This window comes from Bombina bombina, chromosome 1 (assembly GCF_027579735.1).
Source record: "Bombina bombina isolate aBomBom1 chromosome 1, aBomBom1.pri, whole genome shotgun sequence".
NCBI lineage: Eukaryota > Metazoa > Chordata > Amphibia > Anura > Bombinatoridae > Bombina > Bombina bombina.
In genome coordinates this window covers 441,693,125-441,709,853 of record NC_069499.1, presented here as the reverse complement: position 1 = coordinate 441,709,853, position 16,729 = coordinate 441,693,125, and the positions used below count along the sequence as shown (strand labels likewise).

At 36.1% G+C, this 16,729-nt stretch overlaps 1 protein-coding gene across 1 annotated transcript in view; it reads left to right on the top strand.

The window, feature by feature from the left end:
• The window catches only part of LOC128645411 (bile salt export pump), a 124,103-nt gene that overhangs the window by 31,365 nt on the left and 76,009 nt on the right, over positions 1-16,729 (top strand). The window contains exons 9-13 of the mRNA XM_053698400.1: positions 70-241; positions 941-1,065; positions 3,269-3,443; positions 8,393-8,506; positions 14,553-14,663. Coding sequence (XP_053554375.1) covers positions 70-241; positions 941-1,065; positions 3,269-3,443; positions 8,393-8,506; positions 14,553-14,663 — 697 coding nt within the window. The remainder of the gene's footprint in view (positions 1-69; positions 242-940; positions 1,066-3,268; positions 3,444-8,392; positions 8,507-14,552; positions 14,664-16,729) is intronic.

The following is a 16,729-nucleotide window of genomic DNA, read 5'->3' as shown; positions in this document are numbered from 1 at the left end:
AAGTTGTTAAATTAATGCATGAAAGAAGTACTGTTTGCTTGTAATTGCAGTGTATCTTTTTTTTTGCAGTGATATAAATAAAATTAATGATGCTATTGCTGATCAAGTGGGAATCTTTATTCAGAGATTTACGACATTCCTGTTTGGCTTCCTGTTAGGATTTGTCAATGGCTGGAAATTAACCTTGGTCATTATTGCAGTAAGCCCTCTGATTGGTATTGGAGCTGCTCTAATGGCGCTGGTAAGAAACCCACAAAGTGATTTTAATTAAAATATAGGAATTTTAGTACAAGTATTTTGCATTAGTTATGTAGGGTTAAGTAAACAATCTCATTGTGTTATATATATGTACAAATATACACCATTATGCATTGTGTGGCAGCATCTGTTCAGAAAGTCGTCAGGCATATTACATCAGCAATATATGAATTGTCATATAGAGAATGAAATAGTATTATGGTGAATTTTACCCAAACCAGAGCTCTTAAAGAGTCCTTCTAGGTGCGATACCATGGCCGCAAAATTGCAAACGGAAATGTCATATTAAATAAGATGGGTAAAAACCAATTCAGCTTTAATTATATTTAGTATGAGCATATGGAGATAATATAAACAACACTCAAGAGACTTTTTAAAGGATGTACCTCAGGACTGGAAAATAATAATGCAAATTTTGCTAACAAAATTATTTTTATTTTTATCTTTATTGAAGTTCTTTTGCAATACAGTGATTAATTTCTTATGCACATAAAAAAATGTATTTGTTTTCATTGGGTTTATTTGTTTTCATTCGTTATTTTGTATGATAACAAGTATGAATAATAACAATAAAATGTATATGTTAGCAAAATGGGGTTCTTGTTTTGTACCATTGAGTACCTAAATATTTGTGTAACATATCCTTGCTTTTTTTGTGTTATTTATTTCCCCTTGTCTGTAGGCTGTAGCAAAACTTACTGGCAGAGAGTTGCGAGCTTATGCCAAAGCTGGTGCTGTTGCTGATGAAGTACTTTCGGGTATCAGGACAGTGGCTGCTTTTGGAGGAGAGCTCAAAGAAGTTGAAAGGTTTGTAATATGAAAGCAGGATACATTCAATATATATTTTCTCTATTTGTAGTGATGTCAAGTAGACTGTATATTTGTAGGTATAGAATACAGATTTACATACAGATATATCTAACTCAGTTAACAGAACACTGATGGCTAACTAACACTTAACTAACTAACTAACTAACACCAATGGCTTAGATTAGAAATGGAGTACAAAAATATTAGTGCAATTGTGTGCTTACACCGCTCAAGTTAAATTAGTATTATTTTTGTGCTTGTATTACAAGGTAAAAGTAAAATATTAGCTCAAGCATAGTAAGCTTATTATGGGGGATGCTGAAAACCTCATGTCGGCTATCGCGTGAGCTCTAAGCCGAAGGTGTGCTAAGGCTTAAAAGCCTTTAAATAAATGATATTACGGTTGGTTTTTAAAATAAAATTGTAAAGAATTTTAAGAAAGTCCTGGGGCTTCAGTTATCAAGTTGCTACTTAACCTCTCTGCTACCTAAAATGTAGCAGATTTCAATCATCCCAATTTGATCTGATTCGGATGATTGAAAGCTCCAGCTTACGTGCAATTGGCCTGTTAAATGTTGGCAGCGGGTGCTGCCTGCTCACTGCAAGGTCGGGCGGATGAGGTTCCTGACTGCAATCCTTGTCCACCCACCAGTTGATAAATGGATCCCTTGTTCTACAAGTAGAGAATTAAAAAATGATTTGAATATTTAACCATACTTGGAATAGCCCTATTCTTGCCCATGTAAAAATAAAATTAAAATTAATCTACAAAGTTGCCAAATTATGATTTTGGATTCCCAGTCCAACACCTTATCACAAAGCATATCCCTTTAAATCACTGTTAAAACATTTACTTCAGTGAGTGAACTCATTTATTTTAATATATTATGCATGTGTTTTATTATGCATATATTCTAGCCTTAGCACTGTACTTCAGTTCTCCAAAAGCGCTAAATTTTCCAGCATCTTCAGTGAAACACATAACTCACCACCTTTAATATGAGGTATAATAGTGCACCCTGTGCTATCTACTTAAAGTATAGTGTACAAAATGTTGTCCACACTAAGATCCTCTGGTAAATCTTTTACCATTCACTTATAATACCAGATTGTGAGCTATTCTTAGTACAGGACTGCAATATGGACCCTGCACTCCACTTCTAATCTAGTATAGTAACATCGGAACCATAAATCAGGAATAGAATATTGTAGCTGTTTGAACAATTATACTAGTTAATAAACATAAACTTAATTTTATCTTGGTACGTATTAACCTGTCTGTTTCAATAAATACTAATTATAGTATATGTGCTTATATGAAAAGCTGAACCTTAGACAAGCTAATTTTCAGTTAGCTATTTTATTCTTAAAGTAATGATAAACTTTACATGTTTTTAAATTAGGTCCAGATTTTAAGTCAGACATTCTCAAACTTGGCCCTTCAGAGGTATTGGAACTACATTTTCCATGATGCTCAGCCAGCATATAAGCTGTCTGAGCATCATGGGAAATGTAGTTCCAAAACCTATGAAGGGCCAAGTATGAGGATGTCTGTTTTAAGTGATCATATTTAAATAAAGATGTGCTGTAACTTACATTTTATTCTAGCAGTCCCATTCTAATACCACACGCTCCAGCTGCCCACTTCAAAACTCATATTTTTTGTGAGCTGACTGTTTTCCAATTGGTGCTCTAGCTAAAATAAAAAGTGTTGTATGACTAAAGTGCTGATTGGAGAACAGCTCACAAAAAAGATGAGTTTTGATGTGGGCGGCCGGAGCACAGGGTATTAGAATGGCTAGATTAAAAAGCAAGTTACAGCGCATCCTTATTAGAAGTGATCAATTAAAGTCCATCTAAAATATCCCTTTTATTCTGGATTTAATTTTAAAGCATGTAAAGTTTGCCATCACTTTAAATGTAACAAAATGTCTACAAAAATGTTCAGCAGGGTAATCCTGTGTTAGCAAAAGGGCATATCAAATAGTGACTAACTACACTTCTGACTACATGTCCAGTAACCAGTGTTCCAGTAACCAGTGTTCCCTCTAAGGTCAGATTTTTTTAGCGGCTCAGCAGTGAAACAGTTAATTAGTTGTTGGGTTTTTTTTAAATATGGTGTGTACCTATGTAATTGTGTTTATGTTGCACAATAACCAAATGAGTGCTTAGTATTTTTCATTGTTTCATCTTCATTTAGATATGACAAAAACCTGGTGTATGCCCAGCGCTGGGGAATAAGGAAAGGAGTGATTATGGGATTCTTTACTGGATATATGTGGTTTATTATATTTCTTTGCTACGCTCTGGCCTTCTGGTATGGTTCAAAGTTGGTCCTTGAGGAAGAGGAATACTCTCCTGGAAACCTTTTGCAGGTAATCTTCTTTACAATATGTGAGGCTCATGTGGTTTTAAAGACAAATGACAAAACCCATTGAAGAAGATGGTATAATATACAGGGAGTGCAGAATTATTAGGCAAATGAGTATTTTGACCACATCATCCTCTTTATGCATGTTGTCTTACTCCAAGCTATATAGGCTCGAAAGCCTACTACCAATTAAGCATATTAGGTGATGTGCATCTCTGTAATGAGAAGGGGTGTGGTCTAATGACATCAACACCCTATATCAGGTGTGCATAATTATTAGGCAACTTCCTTTCCTTTGGCAAAATGGGTCAAAAGAAGGACTTGACAGGCTCAGAAAAGTCAAAAATAGTGAGATATCTTGCAGAGGGATGCAGCACTCTTAAAATTGCAAAGCTTCTGAAGCGTGATCATCGAACAATCAAATAACTGCCCATGAACTGAGAAAACTCAAGCGTGCAGCTGCCAAGATGCCACTTGCCACCAGTTTGGCCATATTTCAGAGCTGCAACATCACTGGAGTGCCCAAAAGCACAAGGTGTGCAATACTCAGAGACATGGCCAAGGTAAGAAAGGCTGAAAGACGACCACCACTGAACAAGACACACAAGCTGAAACGTCAAGACTGGGCCAAGAAATATCTCAAGACTGATTTTTATAAGGTTTTATGGACTGATGAAATGAGAGTGAGTCTTGATGGGCCAGATGGATGGGCCCGTGGCTGGATTGGTAAAGGGCAGAGAGCTCCAGTCCGACTCAGACACCAGCAAGGTGGAGGTGGAGTACTGGTTTGGGCTGGTATCATCAAAGATGAGCTTGTGGGGCCTTTTCGGGTTGAGGATGGAGTCAAGCTCAACTCCCAGTCCTACTGCCAGTTTCTGGAAGACACCTTCTTCAAGCAGTGGTACAGGAAGAAGTCTGCATCCTTCAAGAAAAACATGATTTTCATGCAGGACAATGCTCCATCACACGCGTCCAAGTACTCCACAGCGTGGCTGGCAAGAAAGGGTATAAAAGAAGAAAATCTAATGACATGGCCTCCTTGTTCACCTGATCTGAACCCCATTGAGAACCTGTGGTCCATCATCCAATGTGAGATTTACAAGGAGGGAAAACAGTACACCTCTCTGAACAGTGTCTGGGAGGCTGTGGTTGCTGCTGCACGCAATGTTGATGGTGAACAGATCAAAACACTGACAGAATCCATGGATGGCAGGCTTTTGAGTGTCCTTGCAAAGAAAGGTGGCTATATTGGTCACTGATTTGTTTTTGTTTTGTTTTTGAATGTCAGAAATGTATATTTGTGAATGTTGAGATGTTATATTGGTTTCACTGGTAAAAATAAATAATTGAAATGGGTATATACAGTATTTGTTTTTTGTTAAGTTGACTAATTATTATGCACAGTAATAGTCACCTGCACACACAGATATCCCCCTAAAATAGCTAAAACTAAAAACAAACTAAAAACTACTTCCAAAAATATTCAGCTTTGATATTAATGAGTTTTTTGGGTTTATTGAGAACATGGTTGTTGTTCAATAATAACATTAATCCTCAAAAATACAACTTGCCTAATAATTTTGCACTCCCTGTATTGCTATCAATAAAGTGCAGTCCTGTTAAAGGGACATGCAGACATAGAAAATAAAAGCTCAAATTCGTTAGACCATGTGTTTTTTTGCATTATTGACTCCAGCTTAATATGGGCTAGATTAGAAATGGTGCACGCAAGCAATATCGTCTTTTTGTGCACAACAGAAAAAACGCTCGTATTACAAGTTGAAAATAAATGTGATTGCAAGAGCTTTTTATGCTCGTCTGGTTAGCATGATTCAAAACCATGTATAGAGGGTGGTGTTAACAAATAAAAAGTTGCACTAAGCACAACATGAATACATTTAAATTACAGTTACACTCATATAAACACCATCTGATAACAATTATTCATATAAATATTTTTTTTTTTTAAAGTTATAAGGGTTAAATGGTATATGGTAAATGACAAGGTGTATGACTGTTTGAAGGGCTATATTGTATACAGTATATACATACTTATGCATGTCTAAATATATATATGTATTACAAATTATTAATTATTATTAAAAATTATTATTCATACAGTAAAAAATTCCATAGAATATATATACAGGTATATATAAATTACAGTATGTATGATAATTTGTAATATTATTTTTAATATTTAAAATTTAATATTTCAAGAACACATTTTAAGATTAGTAATTTTTCATGTTTGCTAACCCTCCACTGCGTTAGAGATAAATTGTGAAACACAAAAAGTGTTGCGCATATTTTACATTCCTATGTTCTTCACATAGAAAATAAATAGCTCCTGTTGGGTTAAATGTTCGATTTTTTTTCTTCTGCGTTCTCTATTGAAGTCTATAGGGGAGAATAAGTTGACTCGGCCGTGATATTCAAAGTCCTTTGGTTTTTGAACTTCGGGTTTCGCTTGTGCACAAACTTTACTTTCAACTTACAACAATACACGTGCTACATGACACACGCAAGAAAGCTTACTTCTAGTGAAGCTTACGCTTGAGAAAAAGTGCTAAATAGCGTGCCACTTGTATTCTGGCCCTTTGGGTTTAAGCCTCAAACAGTGGTTAAACAGAGGTAAAGTTGTGCTTGGAAGCTGTTTCAGCTATAGAACCTAATATTTGGGAGCTAATTGAAAAAGTATGCAGACATAATATATGGAGCCTTTTGCAGCTCAACAGGGGTTCTACACCTGTGTTTGAAAGTTCATGGCACCCCCTGCACCTCTATTGAACCACTACTGCTTGGAAGACAACAACGGTGGCGGCTAAATCTTGCTGCCTCTTACTGGCTTGCTGAGCAGCTGTGTCCAGCTCAGAACCAGGAATGCTTACAGGTCCTGAACAGGATGCATTTAACCTATTTGTCAGGGTTCAAAAATAAAAAAAAATGTAGTCAGTAATGCATAAATCTATTGATGTAATGAATTAGAATTCCCTATTTAAAGGGACATTAATCTTAAAATGTTATGCCCCATAAAGGGCCAGATTGCAAGTGGAGTGCTGACTAGTGCTTTCACTAGATCGCTAATGGCGCTAGCGGTAAACCTTTTGCGTGACTCGGGTTGCACTGATATTATGAGTTGAAAGTGAAACTTATCGCTCCTGGGCTAACCCGACTGTCGCAAAAAGCCAAACCTACACTATCGTGCATGCGATAACCTACTGCCCCATAGTAACCTACACTATTAACCCCTAAACCAGAAGCCCCCAACATCGCAAAGTAACAAACTAACATCTAAACCCCCTAACCTAACACCCCCTAAGTTAAACCAAAATAGACTAACCCTAGCTTTACAAACAAAAAATCTAACTACCTGTAAAAAAAATCTTACCTCTAAAAAAACAACAACCTACCACTATTGTAAAAAGAAAAACTAAAAAAAACTACCATATCCAAAAAAAAAAAAAAATTACATTGCTTAAAAAAAATGTAAAACCCCAATAGGTTATGCCTATTCTAAAATAAAAATTATAAAACCCACCCAAAATAATAACAAAAATTTAAACTAAACAGCCTTTTGTAGGGCATTGCCCTAAAGTGATCAAACAATAAAAATAAATGCAACTTATTCTAAAAAGTGTCCTGAAAAGGCACTCTTTTGCTGCCCAGATTAAAAAAACTAACCATAATGTTAAAAAAAAAACTGACCTCAAAAAACAACAACCTAACTCTATGTTAGTGGCTGAAAGTTTAGGGGTTAATAGTGTAGTGCTTTACTTTGTGGTGGGGTGTGTTGGTTTAGGGGTTAATAGTGTGAAGAGATAGTTTGCCATGTGGGGGGTGGCGGGCTAGGATTTAATAGGTTTAGTTCCCCTGTTTCCTCCGGACAAACTCAAAAGTTTGAGTGGTAAATGCGATTGCGTTTGCGGGATTGCATTTACTTTCAACTTGTAATACGAGTACATATTACTCGCTCAACCTTTATCAATATTTAATTAAGATTTTAGTGGAACATTTCTGGAAAATAGCTTTAGAACTGTGTACATTCTATAATAATATTATCTTTTATATGAGTTTCAAAGCAATATGATATTCCTTTTTGTTTTGTGTATGAATAACAGGAAATAAATACAACAGCCAGATAAGCTATGACTTACAGCTAACTGTGAGAAGATTTAATAAATTGGCATAATGAAAAATTGTGCAGATATTTATGCCAAACATAAAATAACTTACAGTACTGGGATTTTCCTATCTTTAAATAATTTACTTTTTATATTAATCTTCATATGAATCTCAATAGTCTTTTAACATCTTGTAACACAGAAAATGTTTCCAAAAGTACTTTTAATTAATTAATTGATTTATTTATATATGGCAACAGTGTTTACAACAATGTTTTTAACAATGTTATTGATATAGTACACAAGACACATGCACGTTCCTGAGCCTACTTCAGTATGCTCTCGGGGAAAGAAGCTAAGTTTCAACACAGGATACTATGAGAAAAATAGAGAATTTGATAAAAGAAATCAATTGTTTTAAAATTGTAAAATGAATCATTAAAGTTTAATATAACCTGACATGAATATGGTGCAAGCAAACACACAAGGAAGACTAATAAATAATGTATCACTTCTTGATGAGATTCTCCATTCCATTCCCATTTAGCTGCTTGTTTGGGGTGTTTGAGAGGACTTGCTCTCTCATGATTGGTGTTGAACATGGAGTCTTTATGCCATGGTACAGCGGGCAGTGGACGTATAGCATCCGCTGCCCATTCATTGCGAAGGATGGAGGACAAGTTGCCAAGTCAGAATTCTTGTCCGTCTGTCAAATAATATTTGGGGCCAATATATCTTAATTATCTGGAAATTTATGTTAACTGAATCATTGTTTTACAGGAATGGTGAATAAATGTATGCTCTTCTTTTTTGTATTATCTTCCTAAAGGTATTTTTTGGAGTATTGGTCGGTGCTTTAAATCTTGGTCAGGCATCTCCTTGCTTACAGGCCTTCGCTTCCGGTCGTGGAGCAGCAACTAATATATTTGAGACCATTGATAAAGTAAGTTCCAAGACTTGTGTAAAAGGTGTGTTTAATATCAGTCTTGTAACAATACGTGTATTTAATGAAAAGAGTGTACTGTGATGTTTTCCCAATTATCTATCTATCTATCTATCTATCTATCTGTATATATATATATATATATATATATATATATATATATATATATATATATTACAAATAGCTAATTTACCTTTATTGTAACATTTGCAACAACTGTTTTTGCCTGTTGTAATCCCCACCATTGAATGGCCAAAACTCTTAGAAATATTTTTTCTCCTTCTATGCTACTTCAAGCAAAAACAAATATTTGGATATTCAAAAAGTAGATTGCAATAAATGCAGAAGAAAAACATGTAAAACTTGTACACACATCATACAAGGTGATAGCTTTTCATCTACAAAAAAAAGGACATAATTACAAAATCAGATTTAACTTCACATGTAACACCACACGTTATATATTTATTAACATGAGGTGGGTTTTAACATCCAATATGTTGGGCACACAAAAAGTGCCCTTAGAGACAGAATTCTTGAGCATTTGAGGGGCATAGAAAATCAAGATTATAACACTCCTATTGCCATAGAACAGGTACCTAGACACATGAGAGGTGGGGACAAGAGCAACTTCTCAACCAGCGAGAGGTCATTTAGATTTTCAAATTACATATGGTCTAAATTCCATTATAGATGTTAGCTTATTCTATTAAATTCAATGTTAAATTATGCAATGTTTACAAGATTGTTTACACATAGACATGTTGTATCTAAGGATCTTATTTTTTGGAATGTTGTGCTCCATTTGACCAGGAATATCACTGGATATCTACGTGCTTGTTTTTATGGATTATTTCTACATAATTTTGTTTTTAAATTTGTACAAATAAAGGACTATATATTTTAAGTAATTGAACGTGTATTTGCTGCAACATTAGGAGTGCAGAAGTGTTTTGTTTCTATATCCTCACCAACACTGAACATTTTTAGTAATTTAAATATGGGTTATTTAAAACTAGAGGTTTTAGATAAAATCATGATCCTAGTAGGGGTGTGACAGAGAGATACTGAAAATGTTCACCTCCATTGTTCTCTCTATTAATTGTTTTTTAAATAAACTGTGAGAAATAAGACAAGGAATAGTGTGGGTAAATAATTACAGATAAGCTAATGTGGAATGCTCTCCCTGCAAACCTTTTGCTATTTCATTTACTACAATAAACCTAAAGGAAAATAACTTCTCATATATTTTATACTCTGCTGCTCGTATAACAAGTCATTAAAACATTTTTTATGGGAAAACTATTTTGCAGTATATTGTCCCCTTAAATTGATAATTACTACAACATAAATTGAAATTGTAAATATATTCTGTACATGTGTTTTAAAAATATTTCCTGAGCTGCAGTCGGCAGCGTAACAAGTGATGAAAACAATTTAGAATAAAGCAAAATAAAAATCAATATATAACTATGAACTTAAACAGTACAAGAAAAATATATTTCCTTGCAATGGAATTTTTTAAAATAAATATTTACAAATTAAATTTAATTGGTGCCCATTTGTAAAATTAACCCTACAGAAATTCATACCGGTACATTCTAGCTGGGGAAGCTATCTAAAAACATCATATTTTTTTTACATAATCATAACTGATTAACTGTTGTTTGTGATGTATAATGTCAGGCTGTGTATTGAGGAAAACGTTTACTTTCGCCCAAATCGCCCCCACTATACTAAAGTTATTAAGCCTTACACCGCCGCCACTATAATAAACCTAATAACCCCTAAACCGCAAGCCCCCCCACAATGAAATATACTAAAGTAAACTAATAACCCCTAAACCAAAAGTACCCCACATCGCAATAAACTAAATTAAACTAGTAACCCCTAAACCTAACGCCCCCCAAACATTAGATTACAATTACAATTTCCTTATCTTAAATTAAATTAAAACTTACCTGTCAAATTAAAAAAAGTTAATTTAAACTAACAATTAAACTAATATAATTATTAAACTAAAATGTAACTACCAATTAAATAAAACTAAAATACACATTAAAAAAATCCTAACACTGCTCTAAAAATTACAAAGAATCTAATTACAAAAAATAAAAAAGACAAAATTACAAAAAATAACAAACACTAAATTAAGATAAATAGCAAATGAAATTATCCAAAATAAAAAAGAATTACACCTAATCTAATAGCCCTATCAAAATAAAAAAGCCCACCCAAAATAAAAAAACCCTAGCCTACAATAAACTACCAATAGCCCTTAAAAGTTAAACAGTTTTTTTACCTGTAAAAAACAATACAAAGACCCCGCCATTAGTAAAACCCACCACCCAACCAACCCCCCAAAATAAAAAACCTAACTCTAAAAAAACCTAAGCTACAAATTGCCCTGAAAATGGCATTTGGATGGGCATTGCCCTTAAAAGGGCATTTAGCTCTTTTACAAGCCCAAACCCTAAACTAAAAAAACAACACCAAAAAAACCCTTAAAAAAACCTAACACTAACCCCTGACGATCAACTTACAGTTTTTGAAGTCCTGCTTGAACGATCTTCATCCAGGCGGCGAGAAGTCTTCATCCAGGCGGCCTCTTCTATCTTCATCCAGACGGCGAAGTCCTCATCCAGGCGGCGAGAAGTCTTCATCCAGGCAGCCTCTTCTACCTTCATCCAGGTGGCATCTTCTATCTGTATCCCGGCAGAGCAGAGCGGGTCCATCCTGAAGACATCTGGCACAGAGCATCCTCTTCACATGGTCACCGCTGTACACTGAATCTTCAATGCAAGGTACGCGATTCAAGATAGCATCCCTTGCATTCCTATTGGCTGAAAAATTTGAATCAGTCAATAGGAATTAGAGCTGCTAAAATTCTATTGGCTGTTGAAATCCGCCAATAGGATTTAAGCAGCTCGCATTCTATTGGATTCAGCCAATAGGAATGCAAGGGACACCATCTTGAATCGCGTACCTTGCATTGAAGATTCAGTGTACGGCGGCGACGACCGTATGAAGAGGATGCTCCGCCCCGGATGTCTTCTGAATGGACCCGCTCCGCGCCTCCGGGATCAAGATAGAAGATGCCACCTGGATGAAGATAGAAGAGGCCACCTGGATGAAGACTTCTCGCCGCCTGGATGAGGACTTTGCCACCTGGATGAAGATAGAAGAGGCCGCCTGGATGAAGATAGAAGAGGCCGCCTGGATGAAGACTTCTCGCCACCTGGATGAAGATCGTTCAAGCGGGACTTTTAAAAACTGTAAGTGGATTGTCGGGGGTTAGTGTTAGGTTTTTTAAGGGTTTTTTGGGTGGTTTTTTTTTTTAGTTTAGGGTTTGGGCTTGTAAAAGAGCTAAATGCCCTTTAAGGGCAATGCCCATACAAATGCTATTTTCAGGGCAATGGTTAGCTTAGGTTTTTTAGATAGTTTTTTTTATTTTGTGGGTTTGGGGGGGTGGGGGTTTGTAATGATAGTGGGTCTTTTTATTATTAGTTTTTTCAGGTAAAAGAGCTGTTTAACTTAGGGCAATGCCCTACAAAAGGCCCTTTTTAGGGCTATTGGTAGATTATTCTATAATAGGTTTTTTATTTTGGGGTGTTTTTTTTTTTTAAATGGGTATTAGAATAGAAATAATGTTTATTATTTTTGATAATTTGTTTGTTATTTTGTGTAATGTATTTTTCCGTTTTAGGGTGGGTTTTTATTTTTAGATTAGGGCTTGGGCAGCAAAATAGCTAAATGCCCTTTTAAGTGCAATGCCCCCTTTTCAGGGCAATGGGTAGATTAGGTTTTACTTTATTTTTATTTTGTGGGTTTGGAGGGTGGGGGTTTGTATACTGTTAGGGGGTGTTTGTTTTGTTTTGTAGCAAAAGAGCTGTTAACTTTAGGGCAATGCCCTACAAAAGGCCCTTTTAAGGGCCCACAAAAAAGGACCTTTTAAGAGCCCTTGGTAGTTTATTTTAGATTAGGCTTTTTTTTATTTTGGGGTGGGTTTTCTATTTTTTTAAAAGGGTATTAGAATAGGAATAATTTTTATTATTTTGGATAATTTAATTTGTTATTTTTTGTAATGGTAGTTTTTTTTTATTTTTTAGTAATTTTAGTGTAATGTTAGGTTTTAGTGTAAGGTAGCTTAGGTTTTATTTCACAGGTAAGTTTGTATTTATTTTAACTAGGTAGTTATTAATAATAACTATTTACTAACTAGTCTACAAAGTTAAAATAAATACAAACTTACCTGTGAAATAAAAATAAAACCTAAGCTAGCTACACTATAACTATATATATAGGTTTATTTAGTGGTAGTGATGTGGGAGGCCAGAGGTTTAGTGGTTAATAGCTTAATTTAGTTGCAGCGATGTCGGAGTGCGGCAGAATAGGAGTAAATATATTTATTATAGTGTGGGCGATGTTGGGGTGCAGGGGAATAGGGGATAATAACTTGAGTATAGCGGCGGCGATATCGGGAGCGGCAGATTAGGGGTTAATAGTTTTATTTAGGTAGCGGGCGAAATGGGGGGTGGCAGATTAGGGTTTAATTACATTATGTAGGTGCCGGCGATGTTGGTGGGGGCAGATTAGGGGTGTTTAGACTCAGGGTTTATGTCAGGGTGTTAGGTTTAAACGTTAGTTTTTTTTCCCCATAGACATCAATGGGGCTGCATTACGGAGCTTTTCATTCTGCGACCGCAGGTGTTACGTTTTTTTCTGACCCGCTTTCCCCATTGATGTCTATGGGGAAAGCGTTCACGAGCACGTCAAAACAGTGCTTGTTTTTGGTGCGGTATGGAGCTTAAAAGCACCATATCGCACGCTCAAGCCGGGTTTTTAAAAACTTGTAATGACTGCGCTATAGGGGGTTAAATAACGCAACTTTTGTTGTGTTCGTTAATTTCCCTATTGCGCGCATAACTTGTAATCTAGCTGAGAGTCATCTTAGTTTAGTAAGGAAAAAATTACATGAGTTACTGAATCAGAGCATGTCATATTTCCTATTGAATGTCTCTTTATTTCTTACGTGCAGAATTAGGGGCCCATTTATTAAGCTCCGTATGGAGCTTGAAGGGCCATGTTTCTGGCGAGACTTCAGAAACACCAGTTATGAAGCAGCGGTCTAAAGACCACTGCTCCATAACCTGTCCGCCTGCTCTGAGGAGGCGGACAGAGATTGCGTGAAATCAACCTGATCGAATACGATCGGGTTGATTGACACCCCCGGCCGCAAATCTGCAGGGGGCTGCATTGCGCCAGCTGGTGCAATGCTGGTGCAATGCTGAATGCAGAGAGTGTATTGCTCTCCACATTTAGCGATGTCTGTCTGACATGATCCGCTGATCGGATCATGTCGGACAGAAATTTCATAAATAGGCCTCTTAGAATTTACTTGCAAGAGAATATTAAAGGGACACTGAACCCAAATTTTTTCTTTCATGATTCAGATAGAGCATGCAATTTTAAGCAACTTTCTAATTTACTCCTATGAATAATTTTTCTTTGTTCTCTTGCTATCTTTATTTGAAAAAGAAGGCATCTAAGCTTTTTTATTATTACAGAACTCTGGACAGCACTTTTTTATTGGTGGATGAATTTATCCACCAATCAGCAAGAACAATCCAGGTTGTTCACCAAAAATGGGCCGGTATCTAAACTTACATTTTTGCATTTCAAATAAAGATACCAAGAGAATGAAGAAAAATTGATAATAGGAGTAAATTAGAAAGTTGCTTTAAATTTCATGCTCTATCTGAATCGCAAAAGAAAAAAATTTGGGTTCAGTGTCCCTTTCACAATGTTACAGATCATATAGGCTGCTAGTTTTTGGTGCTAAGAATCTCTTGGCAGTGGCCTCTTTGACTTCTATGCAAGTTAATGGTTATCTCAGAATTCTTATCACGCAAAGTTCTATGCTGCTATTTTATGTTCAATCAAATTGCTCCTCAAAATATGAAAGAATATAAAAAACTGGTTCCTTTATTTATAGAGGAAAATGACTTTTGCCATCTTTTATTTCAATCTTAGCATTTTTTTACAGGAGCCAACAATTGATTGCATGTCAGAAGAAGGATATAAGCTGGATAAAGTAAAAGGAGAAATTGAATTTCATAATATTTCTTTCCACTACCCATCCAGACCAGAAGTAAAGGTAAATAAAGATCAATGACAGTAAAAACTGCAGTTTGGAAATAATGTAAATATCTAGATATATTGGATTCATTTATATATTGTCATATCTCATATATTTTTACAATTCCGGTATCAAGGAATTCATTACATTTTACTTATTGACTTGCAAAACGTAACTCCTCTTCTCCTGGAGTGTGATTAGTAAGAGTTTCAACTAACTTTATTCTCATCTCCTGACTGCAGGACCTATTTTACTGTACCTTTAAAGATGTACAATTTACTGTCTTCACCTTGAAATTAGATACAAATTGCTGTAATGTATTTCACACAAAATTTACTTAGTCCTTAATTTTTTCCTGCATGATTAAGACAGAACATACAATTTTTTATTATAATTATTATACTTTATTTATGAAGCGCCAACATATTCCGCTGCGCTGTCCATGGATACAATTCATTTAAATAAAACATTGATATAAAACTTCTAGGAGACAGGACAACATTTACAAACACATACAGGAGGAATTGAGGGCCCTATTCCCATGGGAACTTGCAATCTATAAGGGTAGGAGGTTAAGAAACAGGAGGTGAGGACTGCGAGATTGAGAAAGATGCTAATGCAGAGTTAGATGAGGGAAATGTTAGGTAAGTGAAATTAATTTATTATTGAGTTGGGTATTAGGCTTCTCTGAACAGAAAAGTCTTCAGGGAGCATTTAAAGCAAGAAAGATTAGGGCAAAGCCTGACAGCACGAGGGAGAGTGTTCCAGAGGGTAGGTGCTGCACGACAGAAGTCCTGCAGTCTAGCATGAGAGGAGGTGACAGTCACGGATGCAAGGAGCAGGTCATTGTTGGATCTTAGTGGGGGGCCTGGAGTATACTTGTGTATTAGAGAGGATAGGTAGAGGGGAGCGGCGTTGGTGATAGCTTTGTATGTAAGGGTGAGAATTTTGAATTTAATTCTGCTGTGAATGGGGAGCCAATAAATGGACTCGCAGAGAGGTGCAGCAGATACAGAGTGACGGGAAATGTGGATCAGCCTGGCAGAGGCATTTAGGATGGATTGAAGGGGGAGAGGCGGGAAAGAGGAAGGCCAGTAAGTAGGTTATTGCAGTAGTGAAGTCGGGAAATAACAAGGGAGTGGATTATTTGCTTTGCGGTGTTAGCACTCAGAAAAGGGCAAATCTTGGAAATATTGCGTAGATGGTTGCGGCAGGATGTAGAAAGCGATTGGATATGGTGGATGAAGGATAGATTTGAGTCAAGTGTAACTCTGAGGCAGCGGACTTGGGGCGATGGGGAAATGGTGATGCCGTAAACAGGGATAGAGAAGTCAGAAGTCAGCGTAGAGCTTGAGGTGGGATAAGATGGAGCTCAGTCTTTGATATGTTAATCTTTAAGTGGTGAGAGGCCATCCATGAAGAAATACAATTTTAAACAACTTTCCATTTTACTCCTATCCTATTATCAAATGTGATTCATTTTTTTTGGTATCCTTTATTGAAGGAGCAGCAATGCACTACTGGGAGCAAACTGAACATATCCAGCAAACCAATGACAGGAGACATATATATTTTAAGCCACCTATCAGCATCTAGCTCCAAGTAATGCAATTCTGCTCTGATGCTTACCTAGGTATGTTTCTATAAAAAAAGATACCAAGACAACAAAGCAAATTAGATAAATAGAAGTAAATTCAAAAGATGTTTAAAATTGCATGTTCCACCTGAATCATAAACGTCTTAGACTGTGTCTTTCCAGATTACTATGTCTCTCTCTGTTAAAGTGAAGGTCAATTTTGACGAATTAGTCCCCGGTTTTTAATAATCCTATTAAAAACAAGGCCACTTTAATTCATCAAAATTGACATTTCAAGCGTTTTCTTCAAAAACTTACCTTTTAATCCTGAAAGCTGCTCCATCGATTCCCCCGGCCGTCGGAGGCCTCTACTTACGTCAGAAATGACCAATCCGGCTTCCTCAAATCACTGCGTTCCCCCCGGGGGATCATGGCCTGAGGGAATGCCGTCATTGGACGAAGCCAGATTTGTCATTTTAGACCCGAGAAGAGGACTTGCGATGGGCGG